At 34.5% G+C, this 24,731-nt stretch overlaps 1 protein-coding gene across 1 annotated transcript; it reads right to left on the reverse strand.

The window, feature by feature from the left end:
* Positions 1 to 14,842: 14,842 nt before the first annotated feature.
* LOC131161397 (ATP sulfurylase 2-like) lies at positions 14,843 to 24,583 on the reverse strand. The gene is made up of 5 exons (XM_058117139.1): positions 23,849 to 24,583; positions 18,003 to 18,408; positions 17,431 to 17,691; positions 16,273 to 16,359; positions 14,843 to 15,365 (listed from the first exon to the last, which is right to left on the reverse strand). The coding sequence occupies exons 1-5, from the start codon at positions 24,403 to 24,405 to the stop codon at positions 15,228 to 15,230; spliced, it is 1,449 nt and encodes a 482-aa protein (XP_057973122.1). The 5' UTR covers positions 24,406 to 24,583; the 3' UTR covers positions 14,843 to 15,227.
* Between the last annotated feature and the right edge of the window lie 148 nt (positions 24,584 to 24,731).

Here is a 24,731-nt window from a genome sequence, read left to right on the forward strand (position 1 = left end):
TAAGTTGTAGTAAATCTTAATCTAGAAGCTACATAAAGATCCCCATGGCACACCTACGTGTATCTCCCTTTGCCGAAGGCCAATCCTCTTCTAGAGCACCTATCTTCTGCGGTGTTAATTACACCTTCTGAAACAGCAAATGAGAATCTACTTGCAAACTATGGATTGGAAAGCTTGGAAAGTAGTCACACATGGTGACCTCATCTCTACTAAAAACGTAGACAACAAAGACATACCTAAAGAAGAAAAAGAGATGACTGATAATGACCTAAAGATGCTGCAAATAAATTCTAGTGCAATGAATGCACTATATTACGCTCTTGATGTAAATGAATTCAATAGGGTCATGGCATGTAAATCACCTAAAGAAATCTGGGATAAACTTGAAGTAACTTATGAAGGAACGGTTGACGTAAGGGATAGTAGGATTGATATGCTTACTAGCGAGTATGAAGCATTTAGAATGAACCCTGAAGAAACCATCACTAGTATGTACACTAGGTTTACCCATATTATAAACTCTCTTAATGCATTAGGGAAAAACTACTCTACCTATGAAATGATTCGAAAAATTCTTAAAGGACTTCCACCTATTTGGGAACCTCAGGCCACTGCAATAACAGAAGGAAGGAACTTGAAAAATACCTCCCTAGATGAACTAATAGGATCACTCCTCATATACGAGATGGCAATCAATGAAAGAAGTTCTGAAGGTAACAAAAACAAGAAATCAATATCCCTTAAGGCTGCAAAAGAAAGTTCTAGTGAAGAGGAAGACAACGAACTAGATGACGATGATGTAGCCTTAATTACAAGAAGACTTGGAAAATTCTTCAAGAAGAACAAGAAATTTACTAGAAAATTCAGAGGCTCAAAAATTGATAAAGGAGAAACTAGTAAGAAAGAAACAAAGAATGAACCTCCTATATGCTATAACTGCAAGAAAGCTGGACATATAAAATTTGATTGTCCACAGCTAAAGAAAGAAGCCAAGAAGAAGAGAAAGAAGGCAATGAAAGCAACTACATGGGATGACTTGAGCTCAAGTGAATCAGAAAGTGAATCGAGTGATCAAGATGTTGCAAACCTTTGCTTCATGGCAAGAGATGCTGACGTAAATTCCTACACTAGCTCATCTAAAGAATCTAGTGATGAATCATGTAGTGACTCGTGTGAAAGCATGCCTTCATATAGAGAAATCCAAGCTGAACTATTTACTTTGCATAAAAGGTTCATAAGAGGTACCAAAAGAAACTTAGCTTTGAAAGAGCAAAATGAAATACTCAAGAACCAACTTGAGATTTCAAAATCAGCTGAAAAAGAAAAGAACTCACACATTGATGATCTCGTGGATAAAATAAATGAGACGTCCCAAGACTTAGTAAAGCTGCAAGTAAATGGTGAAAGTAAAAAGGATTCAGAAATAAGTAACCTTAAAAGTAAAATTGAGGATAAAGACAAAATCATCTACAATTTCACAAAAGGAAAGGAAAATTTTGAAAAGCTGATTGGAACACAAAGAATGTCATTAGATAAAGAAGGAATTGGATACAATGGAATTGAAAACAAGAAGAAAAAGAATCTCTATATGAGATACTTCGAAAAAGAATCAAGACATTATGCTAGCACATCTTCTACAAATGCTTATGAACACACTACTTGCTTCTTGTGTTAAAAAAAAGGACATATAAAGTTTGAATGTCCATTTAAAAGGAAAAATGTTATAATCAAGAAAGTATGGAGAGTCAAAACTAAAAATAAACCTAAAATAAAAAGACCTGGCACCAAAAATAACACCTTGAAACCCTTCTTGTGGGTAAGTTTTAGGACAACTCCATCAAAAGCAAAATTTGTGACGCTTGCCAACTTGGAAAGCAAACTAAGACAAGTTTTAAAAAGAAGAAACACATTTCTACTAGTAGGCCCCTGGAACTCATTCACTTAAATTTATTTGGCCCTACTAGAACACCATAGTCTAGGAGGAAAGTAACATGCTTTCGTCATTGTTGATGACTACTCCAGGTTTACCTAGGTACTCTTCTTAGCCTCCAAAGGTGAAGCCTGCAAAATGCTAATCAACTTGTGCAAGAAACTCCAAAATGAAAAGGGGTATGGAATTCTAAATATTAGAAGTGATCAAGGAAGAGAATTCAAAAATAAAGACGTTGAAAAGTTTTGTGATGAATATGGAATAGCTCACAACTTTTCGGCTCCTCGAACTCCTCAACAAAATGGAGTTGTGGAAAGAAAGAATAGGTCACTGCAAGAAATGGCTAGAACTATGTTAAAAGAACACAATTTACCTAAGTACTTTTGGGCAGAAGCGGTAAATACCACTTGTTATGTGATGAATAGAGTATCTCTTAGATCAAACCTAGAAAAGACCCCCTATGAACTTTGGAAAGGAAGAAGACCAAACATATCTTATTTCCACATATTTGGATGCAAGTGTTTTGTATTGAATGATAAAGATGACTTAGGAAAATTTGATGCGAAATCAATCGAAGGAATATTCTTAGGATATGCATTAAATAGTAAAGCATTCAGAATCTACAACAAAAGGACCTTAACAATCATAGAATCAATACATGTAACCTTTGATGAAGCAAATCCATTCACTAAAGCATCTAATATTGAAGAAGCTAAAATAAAACAAAGTTTAGAAGACTTAAAAATCCATGAAATAAAAGAAGAGAATAAGGAAACAAGCTCAAATTCAGATGATATACCTATAGATCAAACTGAACTACCTAAAGAATGGAAGTTTGTAAGAAATCACCCAAAGGATCAAATAATCGGTGAACCCTCACATGGAGTATCTACTAGATCATCTTTGAAGAATATGTGTAGTCATTATGCGTTCCTATCTCAGGAGGAGCCCAAGAACAAAGATGAAGCATTGAGTGATGACTCTTGGATAATAGTCATGCAAGAAGAATTAAATCAATTCAAAAGAAATAAAGTTTGGAAGCTAGTCACTAGACCCAATGATCATTCAGTAATTGGAATTAAATGGGTGTTTAGGAATAAGAATGATGAAAATGGCATTGTAGTGTGTAACAAGGCTAGACTCGTAGCTCAAGGATATAATCAAGAAGAAGGAATAGACTATGATGAGAGCTTTGCTCCCGTAGCCAGAATGGAAGCCATAAGAATGCAATTAGCCTATGCATCTCACAAAGATTTTAAGTTTTATCAAATGGATGTGAAAAATGCGTTCTTAAATGGATTTATAAATGAAGAAGTATATGTAGCACAACCTCCAGGATTTAAGGATTATCATTATCCTGATCATGTGTTTAGATTAACAAAACATTATACGGACTAAAACAAGCTCCAAGAGCTTTGTATGAGTGTTTAAGTGGATTTTTGTTAGAAGACAAATTTTCTAGAGGTAAAATGGACAACACACTATTTATTCAGGCTAAAAATGAAGATATGCTTATTATACAAATATATGTGGATGATATCATATGCTACAAATGAAGAACTATGCAAAGATTTTGCAAAATGTATGCAGGATGAATTTGAGATGAGTATGATGGGTGAGTTAACCTACTTCCTTGGACTTCAAATTAAACAAGCTAAAACTGGAACAATCATAAATTAGTCAAAATACATAAGAGACTTGCTTAAGAAATTTGATATGGAAGATAACAAACCTTTAGGGACCCCTATGAGTACATCTATAAATCTTGATAAAGATGAAAAAGGAGAACCGGTAGATATAAAGTACTACCGAGGCATGATAGGAAGTCTATTTTATTTAACAGCCAATAGACCGGACATTATGTTCATTGTATGTATGTGCGCCCGGTTTCAAGCAACCCCTAAGGAATCTCATCAAATAGCCGTCAAGAGAATCTTAAGATATTTGATTGGTACTATTGACTTAGGATTATGGTATCCTAAAGATACGGACTTTGAGATGATCAGCGATTCTGATGCTGATTAAGCAGGATGTAAAATTGATCAAAAAAACACAAGTGGTACTTGCCACTTTCTAGGAAGATCTCTTGTATCTTGGTTCTCCAAGAAACAAAATTCTGTAGCACTATCTACTGCAGAAGCAGAATACGTGGCAACAGGTACCTATTGTGCACAAACTCTTTATATGAAGCAACAATTAAAGGATTTCATTTAGAGTATTCGGCTGTACCTAAAAAATGTTATAATACAAGTGCAATCAATATCTCCAAAAGTCCTATATCTCATTCAAGAACCAAGCATATTGATATTAGACATCATTTTTTGAGAGACCATGTGCAATGAGTTTGTGAATACAAGTGATCAATGGGCTGATATCTTTACGAAACCACTTTCAAATGACAAATTTATCTCTATAAGATGCGAACTAGGTTTATCGCATAGTAAAGAAGTAGTTTGAATAGAAATTTGGAAGATTGCAAGTCAAGTGACTGACTCATGTGGCTCAGTCAACTAACTAGCTACTATTTGAAAAAAAAATTCCAAGATTTCATTAGTCAGGCAACTGACTCTATGAAGCACAGTCGACTCACTCGTTACTGTCTATTCAAATTCTAAAGAATACTAAACATCAGTCGCCTGACGTTCGGTGGGTTATATTCCCACGAACGAAAAACTCTTATTTTTCAAACCCTCAGTCTCCTGATCCTGTTTCTCCTCTTCTCTAAACTGTTTTCTCCTCCATATATTAGCCCTTCTTCACTCAAAATCTTCCGATTACACTTTGCTTCTCACCTTCCTACTTCATTATCACTCACTTTTCTAGGGTTTTACCGTTCGAATCATCATGCCACGAACGAAAAACCGCTGGACACAAAGGATCCTCTTCTGGGAAAGATGACAACGAGAACATTGAGCAATGGCTTATAAGTCCTCACGCAAAGAAACTCTACAAAGATCATCTTCGAGCAGCTGACCCTATCTTTGGTAAAGTTCTAGACACTATCTTCTTTGAAACTGATTTTCCAGACATTCTACCCATGTTCAGAAATTTAGGATGGAAAAGATTCATTACCTATCAAGCCAAGGGAGTGTATTCGAACTTGGTCAAAAAATTTTATGCAAATATGGTTAAAGGAGACACAGTAACCTCAATGGAAGTAATGGGGAAATCACTTACTCTCACTCCACAAACATTGACACAAATTTTTAATATCACCCAAGGGGAGTTTGCGTGTCCATCTTTTGGACAATCTTGGATCATGGCTCAGGACTTCTCTTCTGAAGAATTTCTCCCATTAGTCATGTCTGAAGACCCTATTTATTTTGGCAATCCTCCACTTTATAACCAACTAAATTTGCAAGCTCAAGTCCTCCAGAAGCTCATCACAAACAATATTTTGCCTCGAGCCGGATCACATGACCATGTTTCATACTTGGACTGTTTTGTCATGTGGTGCTTGCTCAAAGGTAAGAAGCTTGATTTACCAAGTTTAATTCTCAAGTGGATGATTTCGAGAGAGGAAGCTCGACGAGTGATTATTCTATATGGTGGCATTTTAAATCTTATCTTTGCATACTGAGTGTAGTCACCCCTTCCACCTTGTTCATTAAGCGAACCCACTATGACCTTTTCTCTTCGACCACTCTCAAACAAATGGGTTATGAAAAGCATGATTAAGGTTGGTTTCCGAAATTTGGAAGGCGCCAACGCCAAGCTCCTGAACTTGCTCAGCAACTTGCTCCTACTCCTGATGATATACCTTCATGGTTCCTTGCTTACCATCCGTAATTCATAGCTTTTTGTGGTGAAATGAGAACTGGATTAAGCTCTCGTCAGCACAATTATGCATCTCTTCAAGCTAATTATACGTCTCTTGATCAGAGGCTTAGTCATATTGAACTGCAAATAGCCGGATCATCTTCTTCGCGTGGAAAAGCTCCTATGCAGACTAGTTCTGTTGATGCTGAAGAAGAAGCCGATGAAAATGCAGCTGATGCTTGGATTTTTTTTTTGTAATATGTGTTCTTAATACACTATGTTTTTGTGCTCTTTTGTATTTTCTCATGCTATTTTGGGACTTATTGTCTATCTTTTATTGCATGATGAATGACACGTTCTATTTTGTGCTTTCAATGACTCCATACTTTTGCTTTGTATGCTATTCTTACTACCCTTCTCTTTGTGATTGATGTCAAAAGGGGAAGAAATTTGAGAGCAAAATTGAGTATGCAATGAGTATGTAAATGAGTATTGCATATGAGTATGAAAACTTGACTTGCAAAACTAAGCATGATATTGACAACATATGTATAATATTGATACTAATCTTGAAATCTGATATGATATGATATTTGAGCACGACATTGACTTTGAAACTGAGATTGATGCATTCATGGTATATGAATGATGATATACTTTTCAAACATTGTTAAGATTATGCCTATTGTAAGGGGGAGCCTTATTAAGGCTTACTCCATTTTACTCATTATTTGTCATCATCAAAAAATGATAGATTGTTGGCCTAATAAGGCTTAGAATCTTATTTTGATGATAAAAAATCAAAGGAACTTAACATGTTTGGTTAAGATAAGTTTCAGGGCTCAAAGGTTTTCATAAAAGATCAAGCTCAAGTGTTTAAAGAAGATTAAATGACGATTATGCTTAGAGACATGGCTCATGATGAAGCTCAAGTAAATTGAAGGATTAGCTCAAGATAGACACAAAGAATGGAAGCCAATGCATGAAGACTTAGCACTTAGAAAGTAATAGTTTATAAGAAGTCTCATGTAAGTACTTCAAAATTTCAATACAATTGTTTGAAGCTCTTAGGAAAAGTTAAATGACTTAGAGACCTTATTTCAAAATCATGGAAAATGTTTTAAAGTCTTACTTATATCTTTCCAAGACCCAAGTAAAGTTTTGAAATCAAAAAGTTTAAAATAAAATAAAAAAAACACTTAAGTTGAAGGCAAGACAAGCGACTGAGGAAGTTTCCTCAGGCGACTGACATTTTTATGTGTTTTTAAGTATGCAAACAAAACTGCCTCAGGCAACTGACCATTAAGGCTCAGGAAACTGACCCAGTACTGACTTTCAGAATACGCTATAATTTCAAGGCACAGGCGACTGACCTTCATGTTTTTAAATTTTAAAACAGCAAGGGAAGTTTCCAAAGTTGTTTGCTTGACTCCCAGTCTTTGAGAAAACTTGGGAAATACTTCAAGTAACTTGGGGAATACGTTTATACACTTTTTAAATCTATAAATACAAGTTAATTTCACGAATTACAAACACACCAACAACAATCAGCAATAATCAAGCTCATACGAATTACAAAGTTCAAAGCTTTCTTGCTCAAATATTTTCTGAAGTCTTGTTGTGTTTGTGCTGATATAACTCACAGTTTCTGATCGTTCTCTATTGAGATTTTCAAATCAAATCAGAACCCCGGTGATAATAATCTGAGCTTCATTCTTTTATATTGATTATTGATTGAAGTATATTGATTTTCTATTATACTAATCTGCTCTTGTTGAGAGAGTTCTACGTGTACATAAAATTGTTTCTTGTTTTGTTGTTAGACGATTCAGGGTTGTTGAATCATTGGCCAACGAGAAGGGGTATTATTGTTAGAGAGGGATCTCCACTTAATACGAAGAGGTTGTAACTTGGCCTGTAAAGAAGTTGAAAAGGAAAATCCTCATAGCGGTTGCTTGGGGCAAGGACATAGGCCCCTGGCCGAACCTTATAAAAATACGGTCTTCAGCTCTTCTCCCTACTCTCTTTAATTTTCTGCAAACATATAACCTGCGTGTATGATTATTTAACACTTGCTAAATATTGAGAGTTGCTGAAGTTTCTTACTTTGATCCGTATTTGAAATCAGCATACTATATTGATTGATTGATTGATTAAAAAATCAGATTATCAAATTTTAAAGCTCACTAAATTACTGAATTTGTTTCATATTTAAAACCAAGAAATATCCACGCTCTCTCTAAAACGTGTGGATGCACTAGCGCTACCAAAAATACCCGTAACAATACTGTGCCTATTTTGGTCCACTGGAGTTCTCAAACCATACATTGTAATTTAACATTCTCAAACACATGCAGAATAAATCATATCACATTTTAATTCTCAATACATTTCCAGTATTTCCAGCATCTCATACATATATCATAGCTCAACACAAAAACTTCATTTTACTCATGCCACACAATTTAACAACATATTTCATACGCTTACTGTAAAATAAGTCAACCCACATTCATCATTAATATACTGAAAATATACATTTAATTTCTTATAAAATTATCCAGAAAGATTATCATTATTTGGTTGTTAAGTGGTTTGACAAATTCAGAAGTAATCAAGAATATTGATTTTACTACACTGCTGAAGTTAATCTTGCTCTATCAATTAAAGGAAAGTTTCAGGTCTTGTAAAATCAAATCTCTGAAATTATTTATTCTAACTATTCATTGATTGAAAGAAAATTCAGATTTTGAATATTCTAAGATTTTATTCAAACTGATCTTTGTTGACTTAACTTAAAAGGATTGTTGGCTGTGCTTTTGTAGGGTTGCAAATCAATATCATTGTGATTGTGCAATTGCTGAATATTAATTCGTTGGGTTAATTCTTAAATCAAGGAATTTGTAGAACAAAAGTTTTAGTGAAATTTTAATAAACACAATTCACCCCCCCCTCCCTCTCGGGATTACACCTTACTTCTCATCTTCCAATGACCCAGATTGTTCTTCCATAACTCCTCAGTTTCCTTTTACCAAAGAATGTCAACAACTTCTTTCTTTTCTACAACCCTTTTCACAAACACCTCAACCCACAGCCAATAGCCATGAATGCTGTGAGCAACTCATCTGTTGTTTCAAACACTTTGAGTTTATCAGGTATGATTAATTTAACTGATTTTGTTTTTAAGCAATCAAATTCTTGGATAATTGATAGTGGTGCTACTGATCACATGGTCAGTTCTATTTCACATCTTACTACAATTATCTCTATTATAAATACATTAGCAAAATTGCCAAATGGAACATGTGCTCCTATCACACATGTTGGAACTATGAAACTATCATATTCCTTAGTTCTTCATAATGTTATGTATGTTCCCTCTTTCTCTTTTAACCTCATTTCAGTGAAAAGACTCACAAAAAATTCTTGTTGTTTTCTATTTCTTTCTCATTTTTGTTTTATACAAGACCTACACTCATGGAAGACGATTGGAGTGGCTAAGCAAGTAGCCGGACTATATCTGTTGCAAGCATCTGTTATGAATTCTAGTGTTTTTTCTGTTGTAAATTTCACTTCTGCTGTAAATCTTCCTTCTTTTGATCTTTGGCATTTTAAGCTAGGCCATCCTTCTCTCAATAAGATTCAAACTCTACAAAAGCTATTGACTAATATACATACTACTTCAAATTTCAATTGAAATATCTGTCCATTGGCAAACATATCAATCGATCCTTGTAGAGCAGTAAGTAAATCCTAACTGGACAACCTACTGGAACTCTTTTCTAAACAATACTATGTCTAGATACAATGATCGATCCATAAAACATAAAAGATTGCCATTCAATACTAGTCATTCCATCAGAAATAAAATTTTCAATTTGATACACTATGACATTTGTGATCCCTTTTCCTGTTGAGTCAATTACTGGTTTTAGATATTTTCTTACAATTGTGGATGATCATCCACGTTGTACTTGGGTATGTCTAATGAAAAATAAATCTGACACTCACTCCCTAGTTCAGTCATTTTTTAAGCTCATAGAGACACAATTTGATATTCATATTAAAATTATAAGGAGTGATAAAGGGGCTGAGTTTGATATGCCTGAATTCTATTCTTCTAAAGGAGTCTTACATCAACAAACATGTGCTGCTACACCTCAACAAAATGGTGTAGTTGAGCATAAACATTAACATCTATTAAACCTGGAAAGATCTCTTAGATTCCATGCAAATTTACCCCTTGTTTTCTAGAGTGAATGTGTTCTCATAGCAGCTTACTTAATCAATAGAACACCTTCTCCTCTTCCATCTGATAAAACACCGTATGAGATGTTATTCTCAAAACCAACAAATTATTCTCATCTTAGAGTATTTGGTTCTCTGTTTTGCATCTACTTTATCCCATAATCGTTCTAAATTTGCACCTAGAGCTCATCCTTGTGTTTTTATTGGGTATCCATATGGCACCAAGGGATACAAACTCTATGATTTAGAAACCAATATCATTTTCTTATCCAGAGATGTCATTTTTCGAGAATTATATTTTCATTCAAAACAAGTCATGATCTTCCCACTCCGTCAGTAGTCATACCAGTTCCTTAAACAGATGATCTCGTTCCTATTGATATATTCACATCTCCTATAACTCAAACTACTCAAAATATTCTTTCAGATCCTGTTGATACTATTTCCAACTCCATAAATGAAACAGGAAATAATTCAGCTCCAACTACTTCTAAGAAAAATCTTGATTTTACTACTTCACAGCCTAAGATTAAAAAATCCACTAGAATTCACAAAAATCCATCATATCTTGCAAATTACCATCGCAACTTGGCTAATATTGCAGATGCCACTTCATCATCTGATTTTTTGAGTAAAGGTCTCCTCTCAGGTACTCAATATCCAATTTCTAATTTTCTATCATATTCTAATCTTTCTTGTTCTCATAAAGCATTCACACCTTCTATTTCTTTGCAAAAAGAACCAAAATCTTTTAGACAAGCCATTCAACACATTCAATGGTGTAATGTCAAGGCTGATGAAATTAAAGCCTTGGAAGATAATAAAACTTCGGCTATAACTCATTTACCTCTTAACAAGCAAGATGTTGGATATAAATGGATTTACAAGATTAAATACAACTCCAATGGTTCTATGGAAAGATACAAGGCCAGATTAGTTGCTAAGGGCTATACACAACAAGAAGGATTGGACTACTTGGAAACTTTTTCACTAGCAGCCAAGTTAGTTACTGTACAAATTCTATTAGCCATAGCTGCATCCAAGAACTGGTATTTGCATCAATTGGATGTCAATAATGCATTTTTGCATGGAGAATTGGAAGAGGAGGTGTACATGTCTCTACCTCCTGGTTTTCATTACAATTTGAAGGGATTAGGACTCAGGGGGAGTTTCTGCCTTCTGCTCAAGCTAATCCCACTAGCTCTCAACTTGTGTGCAGACTGTATAAGTCTTTGTATGGCCTTAAGCAGGCATCAAGACAGTGGTTCTCAAAGTTTTCCTCTGCCTTGCTAGCTCATGGTTTTATCCAATCTTCAATTGATCACACTTTGTTCACTCGACAGAAAAATAACTTGTTCATTGCATTGTTGGTTTATGTAGATGATATCATCATTACCAATAATGAGGAAGATGTTGTCGCTGATTTAAAGAAGTATCTTCATTCTCAATTTAAGCTCAAAGATCTTGGACCTTTGAAATATTTTCTTGGTCTTGAGATTGCTCGTTCCGCAAAACGCATTGCGGTATCACAAAGGAAGTATGCTCTCGATATATTGTTTGATTCTGGGTATTTGGCATATAAACCAGCTTCATTTCCTATGAACCAGAACTTGAGATTATCCAAAACAGAAGGAAAGCCTCTCTCAGATCCACTTTGTTACAGAAGATTAGTAGGCAGACTTCTCTACTTGACCATTACAAGACCTGACTTATCATTTTCTATTCAAATATTAAGTCAGTATGTTGCAAATCCCACTGAAGCTCATTTAGCCGCTGCTCATCGTGTCTTAAGATACATTAAAAGCAACCCTAATCATTTTTCCCATCAAAAAATGATTTACAATTGAAGGCATTTTGTGATGCAGATTGGACTGCATGCAGAGACACTAGAAAATCCATTACTAGTTTTTGTGCGTTTCTTGGACAATCCTTCATTTCATGGAAATTCAAGAAGCAAAATACAATGCCTAGGTCTACAGCAAAGGCTGAATATCGTGCCATGGCAACAACAACATGTGAAATTACTTGGCTGCAACACTTGTTGAAAGATTTATTTGCACCACAGAGCAAGCCAGCTGTGCTTTTTTGTGACAATGAGGTTGCCTTCCACATAGCCGCCAACCTAGTTTTTCATGAGCATACAAAACATATTGACATTGATTGTCATATTGTTAGAGAAAAATTGTTGGTAGGCACTATGAAAACATTACATGTTTTTTCAGCTAGTCAATTGGCAGATATTTTGACTAAGCCTCTTGGCTACAACCTCTTCTCTAATATTCTTTCCAAAAAGGGTGTTCTCAATATGTACACAGTATTAAATTTGTGACTTATATAAGGAAGACGGCATCAAGAAAGTTGGGAAGCTGGGCTTACTTTAGGATGAAACGGTCAACGAAACCGTCAACAGTTACATTGATTATATCGACGATTTTATTCTCTATCTGAAACCATCGCTACAACCATCAACAAGTATATTGTTTTTCTCGTCGGTCTTTTTTTTCTGTCTAAAACTATCGACGGTTTAGTCTGAAAACGTCAACAGTTTTCAATCTGCTAGGTAGTTATCTGTCTTGTGAGTGTTAGTTTTTTGTTAGTTAGTTGTTAGTTTGTTCGTCAGTTATCAATTAATTTGTTTAAATAAGAGATCTAGAAGTAAGAAATATTATACAAATTGGTTATTCATTTTTTCTCTCCAAGATTCTGTTCTCTTCATAGTTTCTTGCAATACATTGCTTTCTTTATCTTGATAAACTCAAGGTAGGTTTTTAGAATATTAGAGGGTAGAAAAGAAGTTGGTGCAAAATCAATAACACAAGGACTAGCGAGAGAGATACATGCAGGTTGTAGGATCACTTTCTAAGCAAAAGATGCAATGTGATGAGATGCTTGTTGGAATGCCGCATACGGCAAGAACCTTGATTTGCTCCTCTTATGAGACAATTATAGTACACCAAACAAGTAACTGAAGAACAAAAATACTTCTTGGATTTGTAGACTCCATTCCAACACAAACAACCTTCAACCACCGAAGGAAATCACAAACACACAATGAACAAGACAAACAAGTGAGCGAATCAGAAACATGGCAAAAACCACGATTTTTAGGCACCAATATACTCAATAAACATTGATAAACAGCTTCGGGCGGTACCAATCAATCATTGCCGAAGTTCCGCACATAAGCAACTAAAAAAGTGAGATCTTTTGGGGACAAAAGCACAAGACTAACAACTTGATATTATGAAGTACAGAAGTATTTAAAGCACTTGAGAAGACATTAGAGAAAAAATAGGGCTCAAGAAGCTCTCACGCACCAGCGCTTGAGATCAGAGCTACCGCCTTTCAGCCGACACGTAAGGGCGCGCGAAATGTTTTGTGGCAACATATGGGTTTGGTTTTGCAAATCAAAAGCGCATTTGGGTTTAGAATTGTTGTTTGTTTTCCTCTAATTTTATTGTGGAGTAGTGGCTTTGTGAACTTAAAATTAAATTACCACATTATATTATATAAATGCAAGGTAAAAATATAATAGGAGGAAAAATATTCCTAGTAAAAATATAAATACTTATAAAAGCATGGAATGACCATTTTCCTTATCGATTTCATGCCTACAAAGAACATTTCTTGATGCAAATAGTTGTTGCGCACACAATCTCTAGGATTACTTAGTCGGTTCAATTTTGTATGCACTCACAAACACCAAAATGATAGGAGATGCGGTATCATTTAGTTACTCAATAAAATATAAATCTCAAAAAAGAGTAAAAAATAAAATTATTTTATCTTAAATTAAATTAGATCATAAGTTATATAGATAAAATTAAGTATAACTTCCAGCATCATAAATAGAAAATCGTTAGAGTAGTAGTTAATATTTTAAAAACTTAAAACTAATATATTAAATTTAACGTATACTTAATTAAAATTTAAACAAATATTTATTAAATAGATAGTTTTTTAAAAAATTCGAAACATCTAACATTAATATGGTAATACCAACAATAAGTAGGCTTTTTTAGTCCTTACCAGCTAGCATTTTCAATAGTTCGTAAGATGACAATTCATCAAGGATAAGTCTTTTTTGCTATGTTATCCATTATCATTATTTATACATTTAAATATTTTATTACTTATGAAGATTGTAATCTATGATCCACAATATTTTTCTTTATTTTTAATTTTTTATTTATTATATATATTTGTTTATATATATATATATATATATATATATATATATATATTTTTCCATGGATTAATCACACATTGATGTTACATATTAGGGTCTTTGGCAACCAAACAACAATATGTTTATTTCAAATTTTGCTTTTATTAGAACTTGATTTCCACTCTTCTAACTTCTTTTAATGTTCTTGAAATGTACGGTAAAGGATAGACATTTGAAAGCAGTATTATAAATGACAGAGTCCATAGCGTAGAGATTCACCTAGTAAGAATTAAAATCAAAGTTCACGTGAGGCAGATAAATTAAGTGCCAGACATTGGAAAAATAAAGTAAACATGCAGAGTCAAAGGCACGAAAATACAGCCTGACACACGTCCAAAACTTTCTCCTTAAATGACACAACTAAAATGAATGGGCTTAGCAGTAAGAAATGCTCCATAGTACTCAGAAGATCATAAGAATGCTCCTCTGAACAAAAATGAACCCCTCCTAACTACATATTTTTGCCAGTTCAACTTCTAAAAAATGCCTAGTAGTCTAAAGTTTCAAAAAAGGAACCATTGGATTTCAATTATCACCCCTTTAATCTTCTAATTGTAAACACTAACTTTTGACTTCTCATCTTCCAATTCAGCTCAAGATCAGAAGATTCTTTATGCGCAAAGGAAAAAAATCAAAATAAAAACATGAAATATTAACAATCAATAGCAATCAAGAAAGGTAGAAACAGAGAAACTATTCCAATGATAAAATTTACAATGTTACTTGTGAGACATCAAAAAAGGTTAAATTATTCCTACTACTAACTTATCACCACATGATCGTTCCCCCTGTTTTTTTCACCTCAGATTGATTCTCTTCAGCAATGAAGAATCAACTAAATCTAGATATTAAGTGCACACTTTGCACAACCTATAGGAAATCACAGCCCAACCTGAAAGAGTGAAAAAAAAAAAAACATACAGGTACAACAGCATATGCCCAATCACAATCTGTCTGCTGACAGGAAAAATATTATAACACTGCTCTTTGGATCCACAGAAACTTCAAAACATTTTTTCTCCCGCTTGAATCAAACGACTGCAAACTCCAGGAGCTAAATATCTAAGCAGACAAGACAGCTGGCTGCTGTGTGCCCTCTTTGGCTTGTAAACTCTCATAATATTTGACAAGAACTGCCCATCCACCCGGGCACATAAAACCATCAGGGGGGTTCTCACCATTTCTGGCATAAGCCCGCATCTGCAAAAATATAAGGACTCACCAAATCAAAACCAATAATTTAAACACATTTTTCCAACTCCTAACAGTTATAAGGAGTAATATAAAAACGTCATGACAATTTTATTTTCAATGAAGAGGTGGAGCCATACGAGCACCATACAACAACAGGGGATAAAGAAACTGTTGTTTGATGAATCTTCCGCGGCTGTAAACCATCTCCAAACAACAAATTTTTTTCCCAAATTGGAAAAGGCTGGACTCCTAGTAATCATGTCCATGTCATAAAAACATACAACATGACATAGCGCTTCTTAGACCACCAAGGTATCCCATATTGTAGTGGTGTTTAAAGACCACATAGTACATCTTAGACCACCAAGGTATCCCATATCATAGTGGTGTTTGAAGACCCTTCAACTGTTTAATATTTTACCCCTTTTTGATTAAAGGGCAGCCCCACCATTTGATGAAATTTCTTCAATCAATGTGCAATAATATTTCCTGATTATGAACAGCCTTGAAAAATTCACCGTTTAGTATTATACATTTGAAAATGTCTAGAAATTCAACGCCAATAAAAGGACAGCCTCGTGTAAAAGACCGCTCCTAAACCCAGGTTTAGGGAGGTCAGATGTATGCAGCCTTAACCCTGCATGCAGAGATGCAGTTTCCATAACAAAAAGTGAAATCCAATAACTTCTTCAAACTACAAGCCCAACCAAGAAATGTGGAGAATAGATAAAAGTAATTAAGTTACAGGAAGATAATCCTGAACTCAATAGCACAAAATCGTCCACTTAAAGAATAACTATTATATATAAACACAATTACAGAATATCCACTATTTGAAGGAAAAAAATCTTCTAACAATTTCTTTCTGGTCATCGACTTATCTAAAAACAAGAAATCGGAATAATATTTCTACCTTAGTTCCAGAGATGAAAAGAAAATCTTTAGCGCGTGAAGGATCAAAGAAGTCCATTTTCTTTTCCACTGTGTCATATGCTGCCACCTGCATCATAAAATGTAGATTAAAAATGAAATGAAATCACTTCAGAAAAAAAAAAATTAAAATATAAAGTTTTAAATACTAGAGAGAGGAGGTGGGATTGAGATACACAACTTCTAATGTCATCATTTATACACAAACAAAAAACAGTTCCATACTTCCATAAAAAGGCCCCAAAACAAAAAATTCTATCCAATCCAGTTAAGAAAGGAAACATCCTAATTCCCAAATGGTAGAGGACTACTAATAATGGTGGCTCATACAGCGCATCCGGCACTGTAAGGGTGTCTACTTAGGAATAATTCTAAATGTATAGGTCTTGTAATTTGTAACAGCTTAGCTCAGTATGTTTGGTCTTTTCTGCCATCTGTCTCAGCAGATGTGGGTACAAATTATATATCAAACTGCACCAGACAATCAGCCATAGATGTTGCGCAAAGATAAAAGTTACTTTGTTATCTGCAGTATATAAAGAGTCACTCCCTACGCATTTGCATCTACAAAGAAGATTATTAGAATCTAAATCTATGGACACATCTTGAGTTGTAAATCCAAAACTTTTAGGACAGGTCATGTAATAATAATCCTTCCATATATTGTGAACAAGTATAAACATTCAAAAAAATTATTAATGCCACGAAGAGGACATCAGATATTCATCAACCGTGAACATCTAGTAAAGCTATGTAAGGATAACAAGATTATAAGTACCAGTAATATTAATTTTAAAATAATATTGTATTTATCTTTCAGTTTGAAAATGTCTTTTCATCACTAAACTGCTAAATTTAGAAAATAAAATCAATTGAATGGTGGCACATGATTTAATGTTACTATTAATAACATTGTGGGCCATTTTATTTATTAAATTGTACAGAAAAGCTTTGTTATTGGTCATAATTTTTTAAATTTTCTAATTCAAAATTACCAAAAATTAGCATTGGAGTTTTGGAGGCCAAAGAGAGCAACTTGTTCTACTTATTTATATACATAATTACAAACAAAAGAAAATAGGCATAAAGAAATCGAGAGTTTGAATCCCATGCGTGACAAGAAGTACTGCATAGAACTCACCCTAAACGGCAAAATGTTAAGCTTCTCCAGACCAGGAGCCATGCTTAGCACCTTCTTCCCATGATCAGGATCATACAAATCTCTCTTCTCTGTTGGATGGCCCATACCAGCAGGATCACGACCTACAATATAGAAATTAGCCCCTGCATTTATCCTCGCCTTGGCATGCCACTGTACTTCAGTAGGACCAGCATAATGCATGGGTGAAGGGAATATAGACACAACAGTAGTCTCAGGGTCAAGGATACCATCTTCCAAGACCTGTGAAAAATCAACATAACTGAAATTGAACTACCATTTTGGACACTTCGTGCAAATATAAAAATCAAACCATGAGGAAATTTCATGGAATTTGAAGAAATGTCTTCATAGTCAAAATGAACTAAACGCAAATGATAACAAGTCGGGATGAAGTAACCACTCTAGAAATCCTGAAAAAGTTAAAAACAAGTAGATTTTCACTACAAGCTATGGCTGATGATAAATTAAATACTTGCTTCAAAACCTATGAAATAGAAGCAGATTGTTTTATCACTAAATGTAGTTAAATAGAGGATGTCTGCAGAAATAACCTTGCTATGTTGTTCCATCCGAACATCCAAGGGCACATCATCAGCCTTCGTGAAACCTCCTAATGGATGAAGCAATAAAATAGGATTCTTGTACCCCATTTCCAAAAGTCGCCTGCGTGTATCATTCATTAACAAGGCATGCCCATTATGAACAGGGTTCCTTAACTGAAAAGCAAAAACTGCATCTGCCTGACGTCTATCAAATTCTTTCCGCAATTGCTGGGGAGAGAGCCTGTAGTGATCAAGACCATCATTATATTTGATGGGTTTCAGCACCTCCAGATCCCCACCAATGAGCCAATTCCCAGCTGGAGTAATTACCTCCTCGGCATAAGGTAGTCCTGGAGCAGTGGTCCCCCAAGTTCTAGCTATTCTTTCTTCTTTGTTGTGCTTGTATATTTCAATGCTGTGAAAAAATCAAGAACAATAAATTTAAGTTGCATACAAGTTCCCAATTCCAATCAAAGTATTAAAGGATAGTGCAAAGCAGTGGTATTTCATTTGTTGGATTGAATGCAATCAAGTCCTTCATAGAGCCCTGAGAAAACCCAATTGTTTATCTTTCCTACGTCAATTGATTATCCAAATGACAAAATTGGGTATGTGATAATAAAAGAGAAAAAAAGTTAATTAAAAAAATCCAAATTGTAGCGCAAGGAAGGTAATTCCTCCAAAAACTTAAGCTAATTTCGAGGGTTTCATACTATAAGTTGCCCCATAAACAACTAACATTAAGAGTTCAATCAAAAAATATTCCACATTGTAGTTCAAATAAGGCAGTTTCTCCATCCACTCAAGCGGACTTTAGGCCTTGAATACCATAAGTTATCCAGCTTTCTACCTCCACCTCAACTGCATCAAACTTCAGCTAAACTCAAGCCCTACAATATATTGACAAGGCTACAGGGGAAAGGGAAAATCAGATTAGACCAGTCCTTAGCTCACCAGTATAAAATCTAATCAGTTCTGTATGTCAAAATAAAATATCCTTCCCCTTTAGGTTTTCCCTCTCTTTTTTGACCTAAGGGGCATCAAATATTAGCCCTACTGTAAATTGTTCTTACTCGTGGTTTTAAAAAAGAAAAAAAAATGAGGAAGAGGGAAAATTTAGGTTCAGTTGTGGAAATCAGTTCACTTTCTAACTATGATTTTCCAAAGAATTATAAAATGTCACATTGTTTCTCATTTTTTCACATTTATATGGACAGCTTGAAAATTGATAATAATGTGCTTTCTAAGTTTTACATACAAATGTTGGAATTTGATAAGAGAACCCTTTGACACTTTTATGGTTCATTTAAAAAATTACAATAAACCAAGCCTTAAGTCCCACTAGGTGGGGTCGGTTACATGAATCATTTTTCACCAATTTATGCGATCATGGACAATTTTCTTCGACAAATTCACTGCTATTAAATATTTGGTCACCATCTCATTTCAAGTTATTTTAGGTCTATCCCAAGCCCTTCTACTGCCCCTCACAGTAACCAACTCACTCTTTCTTAGCTGATTTCAAGGGTTTAATACTATAAGTTGCCCCATAACCAACTAACAACAAGAGTTCAATCAAACAATATTCCACATTGTACTATTGTAGTTCAAAAAAGGCAGTTTCTCAATCCACTCAAGCTGACTTTAGGCCTTGAATACCATAAGTTATCCAGTTTTCTACCTGCACCTCAACTGCAACAAACTTCAGCTAAACTCGAGCCCTACAATATATTGACAAGGCTACATGGGAAAGGGAAAATCAGATTAGACCAGTCAGCTCACCAGAATAAAATCTAATCAGTTCTGCATGTAAAAATAAAAGATCCTTCCACTTTTGGTTTTCCCTCTCTTTTTTGACTAAGGGGCATACTGCAAATTGCTCTTACTCATGGTTTTAAAAAAGAAAAAAAATGGGGAAGAGGAAAAACTTAAGTTCAGTTGTGGAAATCAGTTCGCTTTCTCATTGTGATTTTCCAAAGAACTATAAAATGTCACATTATTTCTCATTTTTTAACATTTTATATGAACAGCTTGAAAATTAATAATAATGTGCTGTCTACATTTTACATACAAATGTTGGAATTTGATTAGAGGACCCTTTGGCACTTTAATGGTTTATTTTAAAAAATTACAACAAACCAAGCCCCAAGTCCCACCACGTAGGGTCAACTACATGAATTTTTTTTCGCCAATTTATGCGATTATGGACAATTTTCTTCGACAAATTCACAGCTATTAAATCCTTAGTCACTATCTCATTCCAAGTTATTTTAGGTTTATCCCAACTCCTTCTACCGCTCTTCACAGTAACCAACTCACTCTTTCTTACTCATGTGCTATGTGGCCTACATTTCAAATACCCAAACCATCTGAGTCGTCCCTCCCTTATCTTATTTTCTACAGGCGTTTTGCTAACTTATCATGAATATGCTCATTCCTAAATTTATCTTTTAACATTATATAACTGATCCATCTTAGCATTCTCATCTCAGCAACTTTTACTTTTTGGATATGTTGTTTCTTAGTTGTCCAACATTATGATCCATATAGTATAGTTGGTCTTATAGGCATCCTAAAAAACTTTCCTTCAAATTTTAAGGGCACTCTACGATCACACGACACACTCAAAGTACTTCTCCATTTTAGCAACCTGCTTTAACTCTATGCATTACATCTTCATCAATTTCTCCTTCATCTTGCATAATAGATTCAAGGTATCGAAATCTACTAGTGCTATTGATTTCTTCATCATCAAGTTTAACTTTACCTCCAATATTCCCTCTACTATGACTAAAATTAAATTTCATATATTCTATTTTATTTCTACTTATCCTAGAACCTCTAGATTCTAAGGCTTCTTTCCATAATTCTAACTAAGATTCTACTCTTGCGTAGTCTCATCAATCAAGACAATATCATTTGCAAACAACATACACCATAGAACCTCATTTTGGATACTCTTAGTCAATTAATTCATCACTAAAGTAAAAAAGATATGGACTTAAAGCAGATCCTTGACGTACACCTATTGTGATTGAAAATTCCCTATCTCTCCACCTATCAAACTGTGGAGGAATTTTGATCAAAACATTGAAAATTACATTTTTTTTTTTCCAAAAATTGACATACGGATGGTCGACCGACCTATAGGCATGGTCTATCACCCCCTTCTGTATTCAAAAAAGTAGCCATCAGGCTATAGAAGAAAATCAACCAACCTCTGTAGGCAATTGACTAGCAAATCCACAGGCTTTTCTTTTGGCCATTTATTTTGGATTTTTCTTAGATATTCATGTTTATTTGACTCTAAACACTCTTTAAAGTGTGTTGGTCAAGTTTGATTGCTAATACCACTAGTCATTACACTACCATACATATCCTTAATGACATCAGTATATCCACTACATACACCTTTTTTTTTTCTAAAACCCACCACAAAACTTCCTTAGGTACCCTATTATACGCTTTCTTTAAGTCAATAAATACCATATGCAAGTCCCTCTTCTTTTTCCTAAATTTTTCTATTAATCTTCTTAAATGATATATAACTTCTGCAATAGATCTCTCAGGCATAAAACCAAATTAATTTTCTAAGACCTTCAATTCTAACCTTCATCTTTGTTCAACTACCCTTTCCCACAGTTTCATTGTATGACTCATAAATTTAATTTCATGATAACTATTACGATTTCCTTTATTTTTGTATATAGGTATTAAAGTGTTTTTCCTCCATTCATTTGACATTTTCTTATTTTTTATAATTGTGTTGAATAAATTAGTTAACCATATAATTCTTTTATCACTTACGCATTTCCAAACTTCAATTAGGATGTTAATACGTCCTATAGCTTTTCCATTTTTCATATTTTTTAGTGCAGACTTAACTTTGTTAGCTCTAATTTTGTGAATAAATCTCATATTTTTAACCTTTACCTCATTTGTCAATTTTAAGTTTGAGCATTCTATTTAAATAGCTTGCTAAAGTAACTTTTCTATTTTCTTTTATGTCTTCTTCCTTAACCAAGACAATATCATGCTCACTTTTATACATTTTACATTATAAAAGTCCTTACTTTTTTTTCTCTAACTCTAGCAAGTTTAAATATATTTCTTTCCCCTTATTTTGTATATAATTTAGCATACAAATTATTAAATGATCTATGTTTAACTTTACTAATGGTCTTTTTTGCATCTATTCTCGCCTCTTTATTATTTCAAATTTTTTTCATGTTTCTACATTTTTTTCATGTTTTATACCCAATTTTTTTGTCTTCGTAGTTTTTTGGACATCTTGATCTCATCACTAACTTTCTTTGCTATCCGAGAATCTTACTCTTGATTCACCTAAAATCTCTTTTGCTATCTTTTTAAAAAAGCTAGCTATCATAGTCCAAAGATTGTTTATGTCTACACCATCCTCTATAGTCCAATCACCATCCTTAATCATTTTATATGTAAAATACAAGATTTCTAAATCTAGCAGGAAAGGGAGGGAATGGATACTCAATTTAAAGGGAGTCAATAGAATTCCATACTAGATCTCATAAATACACATAGAATCTTGTGGAAAGTCGCATTCGATGAGTTCCACTACCTAGTTCTCTTGCACTAATTTATTTTATCCTTTCTCTTTCATTTTTTAATACATATCTCCGACACTAATACTCTATGTTATATGGTTAAGCTTTCACTTAAGATAACTTTACAATCCTTACATTATAAACAATCTACCCTCTTAGAGTCCTAGTTAAGAAAAAAATATATTTGATTTTTATTTTATCTACTTTTGAAGGTTATAAAGTGTTCTCTCTTCTTAAAGCAAGTATTTATTGTATTGAAATCATATGACATGGTGAAGCCTAAGATCATCTCCCTAGACTCGTTTTTGTCTTCATATCTATATCCTCCATGTATCCTCTTATAACCTTTATTATCCCTTCCAACGTACCCATTCAAACCTGCTCCTATGAATATTTTCTCAATCCCTAATATCCTTTGTATAATATGATCCATATCTTTCCAAAATTGTCTCTATGTCTACTTAAAAAGCATAAGCACTAATGACATTTATTATCTCTCAACCTAAAGACTATCTTAATTTTTAAAATTTTATGTCCTACTCTTTTGACAAGTTTTTTGTCTACAATAATTCCTATCTCATTCTTATGTTTTTCTTTTCCAATGTACCAAACTTTGAATTCCAATTTTTCAATTTTTGTACCTTTCTCCCCCACCCACTTAGTTTCTTGAAGGCAAATTACATTAATTTTTATTCTAATCATTGTGCCACAATTTTCATATTTTTACCCGTAAGTGTCCTTATATTCCACGTTGTTAATCTAATCCTAGTCTCTTGAACGAACTTCTTTACCTGCCCACATCTAGAATGATGCGGGAAACCTTGTCCACTTTTTGCTATACTCCGCTAGTATAAGCACAATGCATTGCACATAGGAGACATCTCAACAAACAATCGGTAAGGATTCATATCATACTAATCTAACAAATTTTACACTAACAGTCAGTTACCCGATGCAACACTCCTTTACTTGGATTTGGAACCAGCTGAGTGTGAAAAGATTAGGACATTAAGTGCATCACAGACAGAGTTAGATTCATTTAAAAAAACTAAAAATAGAAAATAAAAAACTGTTAGAAAATTAAACACATCCTAAACTCTTGAACAGTTCTCTTCTGCATGCATAGGAGGAAGCTCGAAAATGCAAGAAATACAGACTATAGCATTATGTACATGCTTTATCAGTCAGTTTGAGAAAAAATAAGAATCATTCTCAAACGAAATGAACACCAAACAAGCAATGGTTCCGAAGATCATCAGCAAAGTAGAGACTAACCTCCGAAGAATACCAACAAAATCTCCATCAAGCCCAACCAATGCAACATCCGCCGACGCCCCAATGCTCTCCTTATCCCCGTCGTCGATGGCCAAAACAATAGGCAGCGACATGTTCACAACACCCCCATCCTTCGTTCTGATACAATTAAAATGCAGGGTCTGCAAATACTCGTGTTCCCTCATGAACCCCCTCAAAGGACTCGCCCAACCCTCGCCGATCACATGAACCCACTCGAGATCGATCTGGGTAAGCTTCACCTTCGGCATTGCCTGCGCCTCCAAAGTCTTCGAAGCCCGTTCGACCTCCGGCACCACCAGGTCGACCAAAACGCCGCCGTCCGGCTCGATGAGAGAGCTTCTGATCATCGGCAAAGAAGAAGCAGCCTTTTTGGGAGACATTTTGCGATGACAATGTGCGATTGGGATTGAAGTGTTTGAATGGCGAATGGGTTTAGGCGAAATTGTAGTAATGTTGCGATTTCTGCTTTTGGGTACTATGGATTTGGGATTGAGATTCAAATGATTGGTGATGTGTGCTCTGATCGTTAGAGACATGATCTTTCCTGGGGTTTCTTTTTCGGGTGAATCGTTGATGAGCAGGGTTTGTTGGAGGAATTTATAGGGAGAATCCGCCGAAGTTGGAGAAACCTTATTCCGCCGCCACTAGATTTGGCAGACATAGTGGAGAGGAATGAAGATACTCTTGAGGTACAAAGACAGCCACACGTTCGTTGTTTGTTCTTGGATTGTGGAGGCACTTTTCTGAGTTTTTTCCCGTTTTAATTTTTTTTTTTTTTAAATATATTAAATAATACCTCATTCTGAAAAGTATTTCCCAAAATGACTCTAACGTAATTTCGTTACTTGTAGTAACGAGATTT

The sequence above is a fragment of the Malania oleifera genome, chromosome 8 (genome assembly GCF_029873635.1).
Source record: "Malania oleifera isolate guangnan ecotype guangnan chromosome 8, ASM2987363v1, whole genome shotgun sequence".
NCBI lineage: Eukaryota > Viridiplantae > Streptophyta > Magnoliopsida > Santalales > Ximeniaceae > Malania > Malania oleifera.

Coding starts and splice junctions, on each gene's coding strand:
- LOC131161397 (XM_058117139.1), bottom strand. CDS start 24,405: ATGTCTCTAACGATCAGAGCACACATCACCAATCATTTGAATCTCAAT. Junction 17,692..18,002: donor GGATGGAACAACATAGCAAG/GTTATTTCTGCA, acceptor GATTTTTCACAG/GTCTTGGAAGATGGTATCCT. Junction 15,366..16,272: donor TTTTCATCTCTGGAACTAAG/GTAGAAATATTA, acceptor ATATTTTTGCAG/ATGCGGGCTTATGCCAGAAA.